Genomic DNA, 20,324 nt, shown 5'->3' with positions numbered 1-20,324 from the left:
AAAAATCTACTTATTTTTAATATGATATTTTAAAAATGTTGACATATCTGTTTCCTTTATTCTTCTACCATAGAATAAAATTTGCACAGAAGCACTCTGATACAGATATATTAAAAAAGGTATACTTTTAGGCGCCAATGGATAATTCTTTTTGTGGGACCCATCGATTCTGATTTCCATTACACCGCTCTTGCACATTTGAATTATAAAGCCAATTTTAAATTAATTTGTTTTGTTATTTTTATTTTGAAGAAATGTCTACAAAAAGAACTGCATATATTATTATATTATATTAGAAATTATTCCGATTCACTTTCACTTTCTGATTGGAAATCGCCCACATCTATGTCGAATTTGTATTCTTGATCACAGCCCAAATATGAGTCACTCATAAAATATAATGTATAATCATGGCGACCAGGGCTGGGTGCAACAAAATCAAGTTTAACTTTAGCCTTTTGTTGCAATGTTAGACGTTTAATTGATAGCAGCGAATTTGTTTTTGGATCACCAATGACAACCCACCAGCCTTCTTCGCGTTTCTGTAAAGGATAATATGATAGGACGTTAAATGATAGTAAAGAATTACAATTAAACTATTTACTTGTGGGAAGAATGGTGCTATAACAGGGCCAGTTACTTCATCTTCTCTCTCCAATTGCACAACAACATTGACAGTAGATCCAGAATTAATGTGTTCTTTATCAACAACTTCGAAATTCATCTCAATATTTGGATAACGATTACAGAAACGAGCCACATCGGCCATTTGTGCATCGCTCAGTTGCAATAGACGAGAACGATCCTCATCCTCTAACTCCATAATATCGAAAACTGTTTCGATTTTCTAGAACACGAATAATTCGATTAATATAAGAAACAATTTTACAGCAAAATTTTACCTTTTCTGTGCAACGTTTTATAATATCGGCATTGAAATGTGGCAACTGCTTCAGATATGAATCTTTACTCCACATGGCTTGTGTTACCATTTGTGCCAATTCCATAGCTGCAACTGCTGGCGAAAGCCAGCCGTTTGAACTGAGCACATCTACGCAGGCTTGTATCAAACGCACTGCTTTTCCTAAAATCAATTCGGTATCACCTTGTAACTCAGGTCCTAATTGAAGGCGACAAAGATGAGCCTGCAGTAGGAGATTGGTCTTTATATGGGGATCATTAAATCTGCGGAGAATAAACATATAATCAAATGCAATAAAAAATAAAAAATGCTCTGCATTTTACATACTTGGGTGCTGTCTCATTCGGACCCGTTAATTTATTTGGCAAACGCTGAGACAATGTACGTAATATATTTTCTTCATGATGCCTTACAACAATATCTTCATATTCCGCTGCAGAAGATATAATTTCCAAAAGACCGCGCACCTTGGTCTTGCTGTTAAGAGACAAACTGAATAGTTCTGTGAAAGAAAAATTGTTAGTTAAATATAAGAATTGATGCGAATTAATGCACACCCACCTATCGTCGAATAATTGATATAATAATACGCAGCAATCATGCCCAAATTAAGTGGCAAAGTGTCCATGTCATCTTCAATGCTAATGCATTTGGATTGTTCCAAATCTGATAATGTATTCTCCACCAATTCCGACAAGTGATCGGAAAGATGACGATGTGTTACCCCCTGTAAATTATAATAGTTGGGATTTTGGGTGAGACGTCTGTAGAGGAATGTCCAAGTCAAATAATCGACAGCATCCTGCTTATTCTCAATTGTTTTGGTAACAACTTCGGCATTAAAGTGATCATGCAGACGATGGTCCAAGTGACTTTCGATGGGCAGCGGTTCGTTAAGCAATTTCTTAAAGAAATCCTTTTTCGATGATTGACACATAAGTACACACTTGGCATCGGCATCTTCAATGGGACGATTCGCACGACCAATCATTTGTAGTACATCAGTAATTGGATAGTCCTCATAGGAATGATTTTTACCATTATAATATTGCGTATCCATGATTATGACCAAATGGGCTGAAATACTCATGCCCCAACATAGATCTTTAGCAACGACAGCCACTTGTACGGCACCTGAGTCAAAAAGTTGTTCAACCAAACGGTGATCCGATGCAGTTAAGCCTTCATGGAGATAGGCCACACCTTGTGACAGTGTTTCCTTTAACGTCTTATCAGTCATGCGATCCAAAAATGGCTTAATATCTTCCTCTTCGGCATGGAAGAAACGATTCGGTTGCAAATCTGAAGCACTATATGTAAGTATATCAATGGCTGTTAAGCGAGCCTGTTTGCGTGAAGATACAAAGACTAAAACTGGCTTATGAGGACTGTACTTCAAGATAGCATTATACACCGGCTTCGACATTGAAGCAATCCTAGTGGCATTGTGTGTGATATTAAAACCTTGTATATGTAACTCTAGCGGGATCGGACGCACACTGGGGTGAAAGTTGAAAGTGGCATTTGTATTGCAACCCAACCATTGAGCAACATCTCGGGCATCAGCCAACGAGGATGAGAGAGCTACAATGCGAATTTGTTTTTCAATCTGTGAAGAAATATAACGCATTCTCGAACAGACAACCTCCAGGACTGGGCCATCCTCACCGCCCACTAATTGCAGCTCATCAACAATAAAAAGTTGTATATTTTGCACATTTTTGCGTTGCTTCCAACGACGCGATAACACATCCCATTTGTCAGCAGTGGTTATTATCAACTGACCCTTGGCCAATAATTTTAAATCAGTACCTGTTTCGCCAGTGAGTTTAACTACTTTCAGTCCCAAGTTAGCGAATTTCGTATGCCAATCTGCAAATACCAAATCGGCTAAATCTTCCTTAGATACCAAATAAACACAGCGCCCATCAGCTTGTTGTGAAAACAAGCGCATAATTGCAAATTCAGCTATGGTCATTTTTCCCGAACCGGTAGGGGCTCCAACAAAGACATTATCATCACTATTGTAGACGGCGTTGAAGACTTGTGTTTGTATGGGATTAAACTGAGGGTATTTTTCGCGATAAAATTCTTCAAATTTGGGATTACGTAGAGCCGATATGGGCAACGGTTGCAGATCCAAAAGTTCTGTGGGAGGCATATTCTTCTCGGGTAATATTAAATGTCTAAACGAAACGGGTAATTGGGTTTCTGAACCAATCCATCGATCTGATACAATTCTCAAAAAGTATTGGGGTGGCAAAGGCTCAAATACCGGAACAAAGAATTTCAATTGATGTTCATCTTGACAGTATTTTTCTTTAAGCAAAAAGAATTCATGGTGTAATATAATTTCCGAATCCACATCCTCTACCAAAATCCAGAAACCTTCCGACATGCCATGAACTTTTTCATCCCACTGGAAGTCCGGAGTTATTGTTAATTCCACCCTTAGCGTGGATCGTGTTATAGGTTGTATATGGGTAGACAACTCCAATTTAGGAAATTGATGGACAAACTTGTGAATAGTTTTGCCCAACTTTGGTACTCTAATCAATTCGCCAATTTCGTGGGGTTCCAAATCGTATAAACGCTCCCATGGGAAATTTTTCTTTTCCAATTTTTTAGCAATTTCATCAGGCATTTTCTTAAATTGTCTCAATGGCGTCATAGACTGCCACATTCTGCGATCGATCATTTTACATAATGTCAAGGTTTTATCTGCAAGCTGAGCCCATCCCCGGTGCAAAACAATTTCAAATATGGCCCTCATAAGACGTGACGCTGACTGGGTAATGAATACCATATCTGACATCAGGGCGAAACCTTCCAACTTCAATTGCGAAATATATGCCTGTAGAAGTACGTTAACCTTGGCACTATGCTCTTCCATGGATTCCTTAATGGGTATGGGTACACGTTCCATTAGTTTTTGCAATTCGAGCTTTTCTTCCTCTCTCACAGCGATATGTTTAAATTCAGATGACAATGAAAATACACGGAATAATTCAATTTCAGATAGAGTCTGTTTCAGCAACTGATTATAAGTCATCATAGTTTCGTGGGTGCAGTAATAATGCGATGCAATTCTACCCAGTGCAGTAACTTGGAACTGTCCCGACTTCCGATCATACTTTACCAAACCACTGCGATCAAGGTGCAGGGCGGCTGTATGTATCAAATCGGCACGCCTTTGTTCCAATAAGGGGTCATCTTTCAGTGCATCATGTCCGATTCCATATAGGGTGGGATTGCGTAGCATACGAATGTATAGGTATGTGTAACCCAGCCAATTAACAGCATCTTTCACGTTCTGTACTGTTCCCAAAACAATTTCAGCATTCAACATGTCCGGCAATTTGGAAACAAATTGAGACTCAATCGGCAATTGTTGATTAAGCAGTGATAAATAGAATTGTAGTTCACTGTGATTAGTAATCAGGATACCTTCACCTTTTGTATCGTATTGAGGACGACCGGCACGACCCAACATCTGTAATACATCCAAGGCAGACAACTCAACCCATCGACCTTTTTCGGGATTATAAACTTGAGTACCCTTAATTATGACTGTATGAGCGGGTAAATTCACACCCCACGCCAATGTAGCAGTGGAAACTAAAACTTGTATATGTCGATCTGCAAACAAATCTTCCACCAAAGTACGATCCACTCTCGACATGCCAGCATGATGGATGGCAAATCCATAGGGAAGCAACTCTTTAAGCTCGGTGTTCTTAACTTGTTCCGCTTCAGTTCTCAAAACTTCCATACTAGCAGAGCCCTCTCTTAGGAAACTACCCAACGTATCTTTTTCCAAACACATGTCGCGAACAGCTCTAGCAGTTTTACCAGTTTCTTTACGAGAATGAACGAAAACCAATACTTGGTTGCGCCCGGCATGTTCCATTGTCTTTTCATAGACAATTTCATTCATAACTTGGAATCTCTTCAAAGCTTTCTTCTCTGTTACACCAATATATTGTTGTTCTAATGCAACAGGTCGATAACTGTTGTCAAAGTAGTAAAGACCTTTATCAGGCTTAACACGCAAAAACGTCGAAACATCTTGGTAGTTAGGTAATGTGGCAGATAATCCCACCAAGCGTACATCCTCTTGGGTCACTTCAATATTGCGAATAGTACGGGCCACCAAAGCTTCCAGAACTGGACCTCTTTCATCGTGCAACAAGTGAATTTCATCAATAATTACCAAACGCACCAAAGAAGTAAACGTCTTTTCACCCCCTTTGCGTGTAATAATATCCCATTTTTCGGGAGTACAGACTATAACCTGAGTTGCAGCAATCTGTTCTCTTGTTAGTTGATGATCTCCAGTCAATTCCGAAACGGTTAAATTGTACGACGATAAACGACGCCCAAAATTACCAACCATTTCTTGTACCAAAGACTTCATTGGGGCCACATAGATAATTTTGAAATCATCGGCATTAATGGTGCCATCTTCGTTTATATGCTTGCCGATTTCGCGCATCATACACAACAATGCCACATTGGTTTTACCGGCACCCGTGGGAGCACAAAGCAGCATATTTTCGTCTGATTCTAATGCGGCTTTCCACAGGCGTGATTGGATACGATTAAGTGTCTTGAAACCCTCAAAGACTGGTTGAACGTACTTGGGCAACTTATCAATGGGTTGCAATTCTTCTTTATCCTCAAATGGAACCTGTTTCAAAGCAGGCACATGTACTTCCTCATAGCCTTTGCGTTGTTTACGGAAAGAGCCATCAGGCAGTTGGCAACGTTTGTTAGCCATAAAATGAGAACCTTGGGTGAAGGCCAATTCCTCCAACTCTAAAACTTGTCTTTGACCAGCAACCTGACCTGCAGTACCCTGACCACCTTCATCCATTTGTGATTTATCCATTTTACTCGTTCTGGAGTTGTTTCCATATCCTTCGTCATCTTCGGTTTTTCCGGTGTCCAGCTGGACTAAAATCTTAGCTAATTTGGGATCATTTCGCATCTTTTCCCGTATACGCTGCCGTTCACTGTCGGTCTGGGCAGAGGCCAACATCGTGCAATATAAAATCATTTGCCGATTAAGTTTTAACTGTTTTATAAAATCGAAGCAATCATAGCCCAGCAGCAAAACAAGTTGATTTTCGCAGTCCCTCTCATCGGCAGCATCCTTTAGAATGCGCAACACATCAGCTGCTTTACTTTGCGATACCATAGCGTCTTTATAATATTTACTTAAGCAGCGTTGCAGCCAATAGGCGTCTATATCAAGAGGATGTAAACCACGTTCCTTTTTCACATTTACAGATTCCTCGGCCAGAAGCTAAAAAAGAAAAGTAATATTATGAATAGACCACATAAACCAAAAATTCCAAAAAGTTTCATTTACATTTTCTGCATGTAGAGTATGATCAATTTTTGCTTCTTCTCCCTCCTCTTGACCATCTTCATCGCGAATTTCTCCATACATATCATTGTCACTTTCTTCTTCTGATTCTTCAAATTGTACATTTATTCCATAAGTCTCATCAATTTGCTCCTCATTGATATTGGCCGTTAAAGCATTCACTGCATCTGAGCCAAAATCTGTGATTTTCTTGCCTAAATTTACAAGCAAAGCAAACCTGATGGAGAAAGAAATGCATATTTTTATATTAAAAAATATCTAAAAACATAAACATAATTAACCAATGTACCTCTCTTCTGTTACAGAACCCAACAGACCATCAATTTCTCTTTTGCGTTCCCTATCCTTCAATTTGTCATTCTTCAATACCGCCAAGATTTCATCTGCGGCGCCACAGAGAATATCGCGTGGTTGATCTCCTAGAGCTTCCTGAATAAAACTCAGCAAGACTTCATATGTTTGCCGCGTTTCTTGAGTTTTTGGCCGATAAACAATGCCAACCATTTCATCAATACCCTCAGAGAGAAGAGTTGCACCTTTCATACGCTCAAAATCATATTGGGCTTCATCACGCTTCTGTCTTTTTGCCTTGCGTTCTTCTGTTTTTTCTGGCTTGGATCGTTGATAGCGATCACCCATGCGAGTGCCATCCAATTTGCCCACCAATGACACAACTTCTCCAGTGGCTTCATCACGGCGGGGACGTTCAATTAAACGCACATCAGCTTGCAATACCAAGTTTGAATTCTAAACAAAGACGATATATAAGCATTAGGAATATTTACACATCTACTAATAAATCATATCACTAAACGTTTACTGAAAGCACGGAAAGCACGCTAGATTTATACTCCGTTGAACCGCAAATAGTTTATACATACCGCTTTATATTCATATTGCAGCTGTCTTGCAGCGGCATCAGCCATGATTGATTGTGTGTAATATTAATAATATTATATATTTTTATTAATAAACGAAATGATCGAAATTATGCTATATCTCCTATATAGTGGAATCATCGAATGAGCGCGTGGGAAACCAAAATGAAAGACGTCCCCAACGGAACAAATAAGATCTCAAAAAGAAATGCCCGATAAAAAAGAACGAGAAAGCAAAATCCCCGAGGGACCTCTGTTGTTTACGAATGAGACATGAGGAAATCGAACCGCTGGCCACATTCATTAAATGAACCGGGGGAGTAAGTTCCTTCAACTCGAGGCCGGCTTTAGGTAGTCATTTTGACGCCGTTAACTTTTTTTTAACGTGTTCAAAAAATATCACATCAGCATCAGCCATGATTGCCTCTTTGTAATATTAATAATATTATTTATTTTTATTATTAAACGAATGTGAATTCAACAAATTTATTTTCGTGCAAAAAAACACACACAATCCAGACAACGAAGCCGGCCGACTGATTTTCTCGTCGCCATTTTGGGTCAATCAAATTCAAAAGCGTTCCACGATACAAACAATAAAGATAAAAGAGAATACAAGATAGTGTCTTGTTTACGAATTAGTGTGAAGCATACGGACCAACAGTGTGATTGATTTGTTTACGAATAAGAAATGGGAAAACAAAATCATCAAAATCATCTGTGTGAGACAAGGGAGCCATAAGCTGAAACTAAGGGATGTTTTTGGACTATTCAGCGAACATCCCATGGTAGAAGAATATAGGTAGACGCTTCGACACAGCTGCTGGGACAATGAACTGTCAAACCAATTTTGGAATCGAAATTTTTGAATGAAAAATTACTCAAATTTGTAAAAATTGTTAAAAAATGCATATTATAACAACCTCCGATTGGCGACGTGTAGGAAAATATATATTAATATACTTATTTTTGAAGAAATATTTAAAAACATTTGACATATCAATGTTCCCAAGCGTTGATATTATTTGACACTTTGTGACTCCAGCACAGAGTTGCATTTTTGTAGTTCTTTGAAGTTGACCAAGCATTCTTATTGAGCCATGCTCTTAATGAAGAGAAACATTTTGGCGATCCTTAGGATTCAAACATAAGTCAGGTTGCAATCGAGTACTGGCGAAAACGTATTTCAGGAAATTATGATCCAAAGAGTACTGGACCGGAGAATCGCGACGCAAATGAAAACGACGCAAATCGAATCACCTTTTTCTATACATATACAAAATTCACTGAAATGTAATTTACTGTGGAAAATATTCAAAACAAGGCAAAAAATTTTATACTTTTGATAAAAAAACAAGTATGAATACATTTTTATTTATTTCATTTACATCAAAATATGTTTAAATTTATTATAAAGAATAACAAAACAATAAACTAAGAAAAAACATAACAAAAATAAATTCATTTACATATATATGTATATAGCATAATAATATATATAGCATAATAATACATATAGCACCATAAAGAAAAGGGAAATCCCCTTATTTCACGCATTTTGAAAATTTGTTAACGTACAGGTGACGATCAGTGTTGCCAGAAGTTGTAAAAATACTACACAACAGAAAAGATGCTAAATCAGGCATGCAAATGCAAAAAATATAATAATCCACAATATAGTTTGGACCGATGCAACATGAAATTGCAACGACGCAACTAAGTCCATCCAAAATTCCTTTGATATTTTACGAAGAAGCCAGTCAATGACTTATGCCATTAAACAAGATCTTCATGTACTTTCACTTTAAGCCAGCAAAAAAGGTATTTTATGTACTCTCACCTTAACACAGTTTTAGGCAATTCATTTATTTAAATTTTGGTTGTGTTTGGTCGAACATCACCTATAGTGGAATTCTCAAAAATTCTGTAGTTATGAACCAAAACAGTAACTTTCATAACAACATTCATGGTACAATGAAATAAACCCCATTCAAATTAGCATTCCCAACTATACATTTTCTGTAATTTACTTTGTCAAATTTCAATGCATAAAAAACAGTTCCTACCTCTAATTTCGTGTGTATACAACGGATTTATGAAATAATTTGAAAAAAATTGTAAACATATTTTTACATGACTTTACCTTCTTAGTTCTACAATGACAACATTATTTCTATCGGCAGATCTAAGCGAACAGAAGAAGCATGGCAGAAGAATACAGGTAGATGCATCAACGCTTGCGAGCATATATGTGTCAAAAAATGTAAATATTTTTTCAAATATAAGTAGATTTTTATATGTTTTCTTATACTACGTCATTCGGAGGCTATTATAATTCGCGTTTTTCAACAATTTTTACAAATTTAAATAATTTTTCATTCAACATTTTCAATTCCAAAATTGGTTTGACAGTTCATTGTCCCAACAGCTGTGTCGACGCGTCTACCTATATTCTTCTACCATGAGAAGAAGTCAATTGTGAAAACTCAACGTGCTTTTAAAACATTATAAAATGTGAGAAGTGCGCCTTCTAAGAACACCATTAAGCGTTTATACGAAAAATTTTCGACTGGTAAGGCTCTTTCTAATCCGAAGAGGCCATATAAAAGTCGACCAAGGCGATCGGCCGAGAATATCGCTGCCGTACGAGCCAGTTTTGAGAGGTCCCCAAGAACATCCCAAAAACGCCGTTATCAGCAGTTGGGCATGGCTCGGTCCACTTTACAACGGATTATTCGCATTGATTTGCATTTGTTCCCGTACAAAATTCAATTGACGCAAAAAATGTTGCCTGCGGACAAGCCTCGTGATTGGAATGGGCCCATGGGTCCGTCGAATATGGGCAACCCGTACATGTGCCTTGTATTGGTCCTTTAAACTTTTAACCATTTAGAAATACAGGTTTCTCCAAACTATGTCAATACATTTTTCTAATAGCGTTAAAAAATCGACGTGGCGTATACAAATATTTCATATCCCCACTATGGTAAAATATTTTGTACGTCCGTATTACCCAAAATACGCCAATTCCAAATCTTATAATATACCAAATAAAAACATTAGTTGTGTTCCAGAACCTACAAATTAGTACTAATTCTGCTACAACGCGTTCCCGTACTGCAAAACTAGCAAAACTTGCAGCTCTCTCCAGAAAAAAATGGCGCTGAGTGGTGCACATTTCTGCTTGTTTTAGCTACATGAATTTGGCCGAGCAGAAATGTGCAAATTGTGAATTTGACATTTAATTGGCAGGGCTAACAAGATTGAAAAATGTATCGATACATTTCAATGTTTCCGCGTCATAACAAAAATAAAGAAATGATCAACTTAAAAACTAAAGGAAAAACTAATATTTGTAGTGCAAAAAAACAAAAAGAGAAAATATGGAACACTTTTGGATGATTCCAGTAGTGAAGAGGACTGGCTGAATGATGAATCAGATTATTAATTATTATTATAGATTATTAGTTTTAACGTATCGTCTTCAATACTAATTTTTTTAAATTTTGGCGTCCGTTTCAGTAAGGTTTCACCAGTCCGATTTGGACTGTTTACTCTTGGAATTTTGAATTTTGACATTTTATCGCATTTCTGCTAATTTTCCGTTCCCTTATTTTTTGAGCACACCTAATTGAGAATGACATTTCGAACTGTTCTCTCTTCTGCTAGTTTTACTAGTCTTCTAAAGTACAACAACGTAATTTTCTATTATTAGGCAAAAAATGTCAAATCGAATTTGACACTAGTGTTAGTATAGGTCAAATCAGCTGCGGTTTGCTGCTAACTGAAATAATTATACCATGGTTGAAAATGTTCAACTTTGAAATGTCAGACGTATTTGGGTAACTGTGTTTTACTTGTATGGTGAAAAATATCGACCGAGTACGTCGAATTTTAGGTAACGCTGTAATAGTCAAAATCCTGGTACAATAAGGAGGTAGAACAGCTTCATAAAACTAGAGAAATACTACACTGAGGCTATGCTCTCTTACTGTCATTGTTGTTTTAATTTACTTCATATTTTTCCTTATTTTTAAAATGAGTTAAATAGCGCGACGAATGGAATACCCAGAATTTCTTTTATAAATATAATCCAAACTGCTCAATTTTTCAATTTAATACATAGAATTGGCAAGATTAAGAAAAGAAAAATAATTGTAAACAGCTGGTAGCTCTACATTATAACCATGTAAGTTGGTTTTGTCTGTTACAACAAAAACCCCCTAAAGGGATAAAGCCTGACCATTTTGCAACAACAAAATACTACGGTATCCCGAACAAACAAGCCACACTGTTCTATTAATATACAAGGCACGGTCGACGAAGGGGTTTTTGTTGTAACAGACAAAACCAACTTACATGGTTATGTTACTTCGTTCAGGTTGAACAAAAGCATAACAAGTGGAGAAAGATGTAAATGTTTATAAGTGCGATTGTAAGATTTAGAAGACTTTCCAAAAGAATTTTAGTTTTATTTAATTCTTTGGTCCTCTTCTATTGAGCTTACAATCTCGTCACTTGGGTTTTTGTCATAGAAGTTATTTTTAAAATAACTTCTGGGGAGAATATCCCAGACAAAACAAGGGAACTGATGAGGATTGGTGGCTCTTTCCGAAACCTAGGTATTCCCTACCTTACCCCCTGGTAAACATTACCATCGTTCTCCACTAATAAACAAACGTTGTTTTTATAAAAACAACAATAAAGGGATAAAGCCTGACCATTTTGCAAGAACAAAATACTACGGTATCCCGCGATTTCGCTTTTGTCGCCAGTAGCAAAGACTCTTGAGGTTTTACTCCTCCCCAGCATTAGAGAAAGCTATACAGCTGCCAACCACCAGCACGGATTCCGTCCACAACACAGTACCACAACAGCATTACACGTCATTTCCACACATATTAGTAGAGGACTGAACCAGAACAGGCCGTGTGACAGAACAGTGTTGGTAGCCCTTGACCTATCAAAGGCATTTGATAGGTCAATCATGCCACACTGTTCGAGGACGTGCAGAGAACTACCCTCCGGCCAAGTTTGAAACGTTGGATAATCAACTATATGAGTGGACGCCAGTCGTACGTGGAATTCCGATACAAGAAGTCCAAAGCCCGTAGAGTGAAATAGGGAGTTCCCCAAGGTGGGGTGATATCTCCGGAACTGTTTAACCTCTATATTTCCGGAATTCCTCGCCCTCCAGACGGCATTGAGATCGTAACGTATGCGGATGATTGTACGATCATGGCGTCGGGTCCAGTGGTCGATGACATATGCGAAAGGTTGAACCCCTATCTCACAGAGCTTGCCGCATACTTCCACGCGAGGAATATGAAAATATCCGCCACGAAATCAACGGCCACACTCTTCACCACATGGTCTGCGGAGATGAGAACACAGCTGAATGTTCAGGTCGAGGGGAATCTAATACCGACCACGAACTACCCCAAGATTCTTGGGGTCACGTTCGACAGCATGTTCAAGTCGTCCGCGCAAGCCACAGCTATCTCCGACAAGATGAAAAGTAGGAACAAGGTCCTCAAGGCGCTAGCCGGCAGCTCTTGGGGTGCGGACAAAGAAGCCTTGTTGACCTCTTATAACGCGATAGGTCGGTCTGTGGTCAGCTATGCGGCTCCAGTGTGGTCTGCGAATACTAGTGCTACGCAGTGGAAGCATATCCAGACCTGCCAGAACGCTGCCCTGAGAACTGCGACAGGGTGCCTCCTCATGACACCAGTGGACCATCTACATGAGGAGGCGAAAGTCCTTCCCTTACGTCAGCATAATCATATGCTTTCGTTGCAGTACCTGCTTGGGTGTTACCGCGAGAGTCATCCCAACCATCATATTGTGGATAAATCTCCGCCACCCAGGCGTGTCAGGAAGGACATACATGATCTAGAGAGGGAGGTCCAGCGCTATAAGAGAGAACCTCTAGATCAAGAAGCCTATCAGGCAGGTCTGAGTGGCATTCACACCGATGCAGTCGCGGATGCTATTAGCAGTTTTAAAGTGAATGCCGTCCTCGGAGTCCACCCTCCATCCATTGCAGCTGAAGAACGTCAGCTGCCTAGACAAACCAGGGTAGTTTTGGCGCAATTACGTTCAGGATGGTGTAGTCATCTCAATTCGTATTGGGCACGAATTGATGAAGATGTGCGTGACGCCTGCCCGGCGTGCGATACAGGCCCGCACTATACGCTACACCTCTTTAATTGCACAGCCAAACCTACCCAACTCACTCCAGAAGATCTCTGGCTACAGCCCGTTAAAGTAGCCGAATTTCTAAACCTGGAGCTGGAACCAGATTAGCAGAACGCAAACACATATATGTACTACTGCTACAACAACAACAACAACGGTATCCCGAACAAACAAGCCACACTGTTCTATTAATAGACAAGGCACGGTCGACGAAGGGGTTTTTGTTGTAACAGACAAAACCAACTTACATGGTTATGCTACTTCGTTCAGATTGAACGAAAGCATAACAAGTGGAGAAAGATGTAAATGTTTATAAGTGCGGTTGTAAGATTTAGAAGACTTTCCAAAAGAATTTTAGTTTTATTTAATTCTTTGGTTCCTCTTCTATTGAGCTTATGATCTCGTCACTTGGATAAAAAATGTTTTTTGTCATAGAAGTTATTTTTAAAATAACTTCTGGGGAGAATATCCCAGACAAAAACAAGGGAACTGATGAGGATTAGTGGCTCTTTCCGAAACCTAGGTACCTGCCTTACCCCCTGGTAAACATTACCATCGTTCTCCACTAATAAACAAACGTTGTTTTTATAAAAACAACAATAAAGGGATAAAGCCTGACCATTTTGCAACAACAATTTTTTATAAGTTTTCTTATACGATACATACCAATCGGAGGTTGTTATTATTTGCATTTACTACAATTTTATAAATTTGAATAATTTTTATTCATAATCTTTAATTAATTTAATAAATTTAATTAAAATTGCTTTGACAGTTGCTGTGTCGATGTATTCTTCTACCATGTATTAAACCTTATTGAGCCATGCTTCAAACTATTGTGAGATCTATTATATAAACCCTACCACAGAATCACTGTGTGGATAGTTTTGCGTTGAGGCTTTAAATTACCAAAAAGAAAATAAAACGTTGTTTCTGTTTTGTGCTTTAAATATGTTGATCGACAAATCGTAACAAAAATTGTGTTGCATTGTTTGGAAGTCAATGTCAGTGACATATGAGAACAACGGCGTTATGTTCATATTTCTCTGCCATCGTAGTCCAAGTTTTCGGCTTCGTTACCGTCGTTCTCTGGAACTTTTGTATCTCAAACCCGTGGCTCTGTGGCTGGCTGGAATTTTAGTAAGTGCAAAAAAGTGCGAAAAAATTAAATTTATTGCATAATGTATTTGTAGATAGTATAATTGTTAAATAAACTAAGGTGCAATTCCATAATAATACTTTTAAGGACAAAAGTAACTCCAAAATATTATTTTTTATGGAAATTTGGAAAAATTTTGACATTTTTGTGTGGTTGGAATTTTTTCCACGTTATGTAACCTAAAAATATCATGTGCAAAAACAAAAATTGCCACTGTCCCAGACAAATGACTCAAATATGGGTGGCATTGAACTTGAAAGTTGTTTTTTTGTTTAAACATTTATGACATATATTGGAATAGATATTAATTTTCAAAACATTTTCTAAATTTATTACAGTTTGCTTAACGGATCGACACATACCGAGTCAGAAATCAAAGATGTTCGCCTCTCTTTTAGAAGCTGCCAAAAACTCACCTCTGCGCACTCCTTTCACTAAGGTGCAATGCGACACACCAGCCAAGGGTTCCGGCCCAGTTGTTGGACGTCAAATCCAAGCTGCCGCCACCCCCGATAATGGTGATTCCTGCGAATTTGGTTCAATGAAATACTTCGCTTTGTGCAGTATTGGTGGTGTTCTGTCCTGTGGTACTACTCATACCTTTGTTGTGCCCTTGGATTTGGTTAAGTGCCGCTTGCAAGTCGATCAAGCTAAGTACAAGAATTTGTTCCATGGATTCAAGGTCACCGTAGCTGAAGAGGGTATGCGTGGTTTGGCCAAGGGCTGGGCTCCTACTTTGTATGGTTACTCCGCTCAGGTGAGTTGATAAAGTAGTAATTCTACGCCTACTTGGAATGGAATTTGTAAAATAGAAAATAAAGTACGAAAAAGAAAAGGGACCATATCTCTTATGTAACAAATGTTAACACTGTAATGACGTTTAGGGAAAATCAATATCTGTTTCATTTTCAAGCATGTATTTAAATCGAATTAATGTAACAGTTTCTATGGATCTTAAATGTAGTTTTAATTTCGCTAACACTATCAATCAGATTACTTTCTCTCTCTCTCTCTCTCTCTCTTCTTTTTCTGTTTGTCTTATACAAACTTTTGCTATAATTTGCCGAATTGGATTTTATCACGTGAAATTTTTTTAGCATTAAAACATATTTGATTGATAGAAGATTTGGGTAAAAGAGTAAACAATGGGTGTAAATAATTTCGGTTGTGGACTGAAAATTTGTTTATCGTTTTCATGCATCGATTCTTATCTACACAATGCGACACGTTTACCGTTCGTGATTACTCCTCTAACTGATTGAATTTTTTAATCAATATTTGATTTTGTAAAATAATTATTAACGTAGTTTAAAAAAGACGCTGGTACAAAGTCCAATTGCTATTGACTTAACCTCTATCTTTCATTTAAAAAGATAAGGGTTCAAAAAATTAAAAATGTCCTGCTCAAGTCTTCAAAATTTATATAAATATTATCTTTTATAAGATTTTCAGACATTTCATATTTATTTTTGTTTATTTTGCCATGTACGTCATACCTGTATGTATTGAGACTAGTGACATAATCGTTTCACTGTTGCCATTACACTTCAAAAATATCTTATCTAGGATATATTCTGTCGGATTCAGAGAAATAACTCGCCATTGAAATTAACATTTTTAAATTGAAGAATTCAAGATGTGCTCTTACACATTCTTTGTTCGAGTATTATTCTTTTGTATCGAATATTTTTCGGAATTGTCTTAAAAAATGTACAACGAAATGTATTGCGTTTGTATTATCTTTTATAAACAAAAAATATTTATATAATTGGTAGCTCTCTTCGAACGAGGGACGCAATTGGAAATCAGCCAACTTTCAATATATAGGTATAAAATATTGCGACCTTGTATTTAATACATATTCTCTTGTTTTTTACACCTATTATTAAATCAATTATCTTCTAATGAGCATTTATTTAAATCCTGATAAATGTATTCTGAAGATTTACATTTTGATACTATTTTTTGGAATATCTTTTGTGTTACTATTTGAGCATATTAAGGTAGATTTAGTTATTTCACATTTAAAAACTTGCAGTGAAGATATGAATATCAACTACTCTATGTAAGTTTATTTCAAATTTCATAACCTTTTGTCTAAACAAATAAAAGTAGCACTGCTAGATTTTTTTTTATCAAGTTTTGATTATCTTTTCTTAACCGGTTATGGTGTTGGTCTAGATCAAAGGATTATTACCAAGTTCAGTTATGAAAAGATAATAAAAGAGGCCAAGGGATGCATGGAATTAATTTTAATATAGTTAACATGATTTTTCTTGGCCCATTTAATTTGTTTAAAACTAGCCTATTTTATTTAATTTTGTAAATTAGTATTCCAATACTTACAATTATAATTTCACTCTAATATGGCCATAATTACAACAAATATAACTATTTTGATGTTGCTTAGTATAACATTTCACAAAATCTCGCGCATAGTTCAAAATACACCATAACATTCTTGCTTCTTTTTTTTTCCTGTAGGGTCTCTGCAAATTCGGCTTCTACGAAGTCTTCAAAGTATACTATGCCAACCTTTTGGGCGAAGAAAACGCCTACTTGTACCGTACCTGGTTGTACTTGGCTGCCTCGGCCTCTGCTGAATTCTTTGCCGATATTGCTTTGGCTCCATTCGAAGCTGCCAAGGTTAAGATTCAAACCTCTCCTGGCTTTGCCTCTACTATGCGTGCTGCCATGCCCAGAATCATGAAGGAAGAAGGTATTGCCGGTTTCTACAAGGGTTTGGTTCCATTGTGGATGAGACAAATTCCATACACCATGATGAAGTTCGCTTGCTTCGAAAAGACCGTTGAATTGTTGTACAAGTAAGTTGAGAAAGTAATTTGTAAAATAAAGTGTATTCATTTATTTTTCTTCCTCAGACATGTTGTGCCCAAGCCACGTTCCGAATGCTCGAAGGGCGAACAATTGGTTGTCACATTCGCTGCTGGTTATATTGCTGGTGTCTTCTGCGCTATTGTATCCCATCCAGCTGATGTCGTTGTTTCCAAATTGAATCAAGCCAAGGGCTCCACCGCTCTTCAAGTCGCCAAATCCTTGGGCTTCATGGGTATGTGGAACGGTTTGACTCCACGTATCATTATGATTGGTACATTGACTGCCTTGCAATGGTTCATCTACGATGGTGTCAAGGTAGCTTTGGCTTTGCCCCGTCCCCCTCCACCAGAGATGCCCGCTTCCCTCAAGGCCAAACTTGAAGCCAAGTCCCAATAAACATCTGCAAAAGCAGCAGCAGTAGTTTAGGAGCAGTAAATAAGATATTCAATTCACCTTTCTAATAAGCTCTTCTATATAAGTTAAAAATCATTTCGGACGCATCAGAAACTCAAAGCGGAACATAAATTATTCTACTCTAAAGCAAACAATAGAACAATTGAAAATAGGTCACGGGAAAAACACGCGTATTAACCGGCTGTTTACAATCGGGGTTCTGTGATCTATTAAGTAACGCCAGTCTTCGTAGTAATCAGGGGCATTAGTATCTATGTTAGTACGAATTATACCACTTTTCTTCGAAGAATGAGCAGTTAGTGGCATTTATAAATTGTATCAAACGATTCATTCCATATTCTGAAAGCATTTTCTTTTGACATTTCCTTATTTTAATAAACGTTAATGGTTACCTGTTAAAAGAGAAAAACACAGCTTAAAAATTTTATGAATTATCCACACTAACTGTTGACCCACATTTAATAGCATAACGTCACCTATATCCCCTAATGTTACTTCAATTTAATGTTCATTGTAGATTTATTTTGTTGATATTAGTTTGTATCTTAATTGTAATTGTTTATTTAAATGTTCATACACAACCAATATCAAATCAAAACTACCACAATCCCCATGAAAACAAACAACCAAACGAAAGAATTAAATAAAGAATTCAGCAAGCCGGTAAAATTATAAAGTTAAATGTGTATTATTATTTGTTTCGAGGGACGTACGATGAGGGTTGTCCTGTGCTACTCTTAATTAAAAATTGGCTAGAAATTTTCCCATGCTGTTAAAGATATTTTTTTGAAAATTCCGTAGGTCAGGTTTTAGGTAAGGGCTTTAAGAAGGCCCAGAAAGACATTTGGCCCATTCCTAAAATAAAGTCAAAAGTAAATAAAGGTCAAAATTCGGGAGGGACCGACTTTATGATACACTACACTATTCATATTTAGTAGAGATACTCGTAACAAATAAATGTTTATATTGGGAATTTCTGTATGTGAAAAAGATCATACGAACAATGATCGTTTTAAATGCGTGTTATGGCTTTGGAGCAGTTATAATTTTAAAACAAAAGGAACTAACATATGTGAGGTATACACTCCGAATCGATTTCCACTAAAGAGATTTGTACCTCTCGGCTTTGAAAATGTTTCAATTAAAACAAACCTTTTTTTGAGTTATAGGTAAATCCACCCTATTTGAGCTCATATTACACCTTTGGTGCACAATAAACGTGAAATCAGATGAAAACAAGAATCTAAACAAATTAGCGGAGACATAACACAAAATATCGTTGTTTTAGGGTGTATATTACGACTGTGGGAAAAAATAGCAAATAGGATGAAAAATAAATATGGGAGTTATTGCTATATCTGAACCGATTTTCACAAAAAATTACGTATATGCTTCTGGGTTCAAATTCGTTTATGCTATGTTCCAAATTCCATTCTATTTGGACTAATATTAGCAATTTGGAAAACAGCAAAAAAAAAACAAAGATGAAAAAGACTGCAATAAACTTTGGAAAAAAAAATTCCAGTGACAGCTAATTATATTGTTTACAAGCATACAAAGCATTTTGGTGAGAATTTTCCAGGAAAAATGCTATTCGTGATGGAATTCAAGCGTGATAGTGTGATTTCTTTATAGAGCACTCCAGCATTTAAATTTGAATAAATCCTTTGTGTCTCGTACCATCGCTCGTTAACGAGATACTGGTAGCGTAGCCCGACGTCAAGGAAGTGGACAGAAGAAAACAGGAACATCATCAGAAATGGTTCGAAAAGTGAAGAAGTGACTTGATCGAAACCCGCGTCGCAGTGGCCGAAAAATTGCTCGCAATATTCCATTCGGCAAATATTGAAAAATGAGCTCGGGGTAAAGCAATTGAAATCCCTAACACCGCGACAGAAAAAAAATAGAATCTAAAGAGTTGCTTCGCTTGGTCGAAAGTGGTGAACTGCCGAATTAGGTTTTCTCCAATGAGAAAACATTCGTTGTCCGCTCGTATTAATCGACCGTGACATTAGAATAAATGCGAAAATATTCTGGAGGGTGTATGAAAGCCTTGGGCATGCAAACATTTTGGCCGCAGACCTTGGATATTCCAACAGGACTCAGCACCATCGCACTCAGCCGCGCCACCCACGAATGGTTACAAAATGAGGTTCCTCGCTTGATTTCCAGCGCACAATGGCCACCAAAATCTCCGGATAACAATCCGTTGGACTATTGTGTGTGGTGTATTTTGGAAAGCAAGGTTGGCACTAAAAAATTCCAAAGTGTCGATCACCTCAAGCAAGCGCTTCACCGGGAATGGGCCAAAATACCGCAGAGCTACATTTGGGCAGCGTGTGACGGTTTGATTGGCCGTTTGGAGGCCATAATTCGTGCTAAAGGTGACCAATTCGAACAAATCTAAACTTATTCGAAAATTTGATGCTATTTCCGACATTTTTCCTTCATTCAATAAAATTTAAAAAAAAAATGTATGGCGTTTGACTTTGTTGAAGTTTTTATTTCACCCTGTAAACCCAA

The 20,324-nt window shown here is 37.4% G+C and overlaps 2 protein-coding genes across 2 annotated transcripts; one reads left to right on the top strand and one right to left on the bottom strand.

Annotated features, from left to right (window-relative positions):
• Window positions 1-246: 246 nt before the first annotated feature.
• LOC101894579 (U5 small nuclear ribonucleoprotein 200 kDa helicase) lies at window positions 247-7,339 on the bottom strand. The gene is made up of 8 exons (XM_005178360.4): window positions 7,196-7,339; window positions 6,604-7,061; window positions 6,297-6,531; window positions 1,484-6,230; window positions 1,250-1,424; window positions 903-1,185; window positions 605-847; window positions 247-542 (listed from the first exon to the last, which is right to left on the bottom strand). The coding sequence occupies exons 1-8, from the start codon at window positions 7,238-7,240 to the stop codon at window positions 300-302; spliced, it is 6,429 nt and encodes a 2,142-aa protein (XP_005178417.1). The 5' UTR covers window positions 7,241-7,339; the 3' UTR covers window positions 247-299.
• Window positions 7,340-14,372: 7,033 nt separating this feature from the next.
• LOC101894415 (phosphate carrier protein, mitochondrial) lies at window positions 14,373-18,483 on the top strand. Its single transcript, XM_005178359.4, has 4 exons — window positions 14,373-14,530; window positions 14,888-15,306; window positions 17,034-17,374; window positions 17,432-18,483. The coding sequence occupies exons 2-4, from the start codon at window positions 14,929-14,931 to the stop codon at window positions 17,781-17,783; spliced, it is 1,071 nt and encodes a 356-aa protein (XP_005178416.2). The 5' UTR covers window positions 14,373-14,530; window positions 14,888-14,928; the 3' UTR covers window positions 17,784-18,483.
• Window positions 18,484-20,324: the final 1,841 nt, after the last annotated feature.

The sequence above is a fragment of the Musca domestica genome, unplaced genomic scaffold (assembly GCF_030504385.1).
Source record: "Musca domestica strain aabys unplaced genomic scaffold, Musca_domestica.polishedcontigs.V.1.1 6, whole genome shotgun sequence".
In the NCBI taxonomy this organism is placed as follows: domain Eukaryota; kingdom Metazoa; phylum Arthropoda; class Insecta; order Diptera; family Muscidae; genus Musca; species Musca domestica.
Note: the sequence above shows the minus strand (reverse complement) of the source record. Positions and strands in the feature narration are given on the sequence as shown.

What these genes read in the sequence shown, in the direction of transcription:
- LOC101894415 (XM_005178359.4), top strand. Translation starts at nt 14,929, where the DNA reads ATGTTCGCCTCTCTTTTAGAAGCTGCCAAAAACTCACCTCTGCGCACT. An exon ending in TGTATGGTTACTCCGCTCAG is followed by an intron (nt 15,307 to 17,033) that starts GTGAGTTGATAA and finishes TTTTTCCTGTAG; the next exon opens with GGTCTCTGCAAATTCGGCTT. An exon ending in ACCGTTGAATTGTTGTACAA is followed by an intron (nt 17,375 to 17,431) that starts GTAAGTTGAGAA and finishes TTTCTTCCTCAG; the next exon opens with ACATGTTGTGCCCAAGCCAC.
- LOC101894579 (XM_005178360.4), bottom strand. Translation starts at nt 7,240, where the DNA reads ATGGCTGATGCCGCTGCAAGACAGCTGCAATATGAATATAAAGCG. An exon ending in TGCAATATGAATATAAAGCG is followed by an intron (nt 7,062 to 7,195) that starts GTATGTATAAAC and finishes GTCTTTGTTTAG; the next exon opens with AATTCAAACTTGGTATTGCA. An exon ending in GGTTCTGTAACAGAAGAGAG is followed by an intron (nt 6,532 to 6,603) that starts GTACATTGGTTA and finishes TTTCTCCATCAG; the next exon opens with GTTTGCTTTGCTTGTAAATT.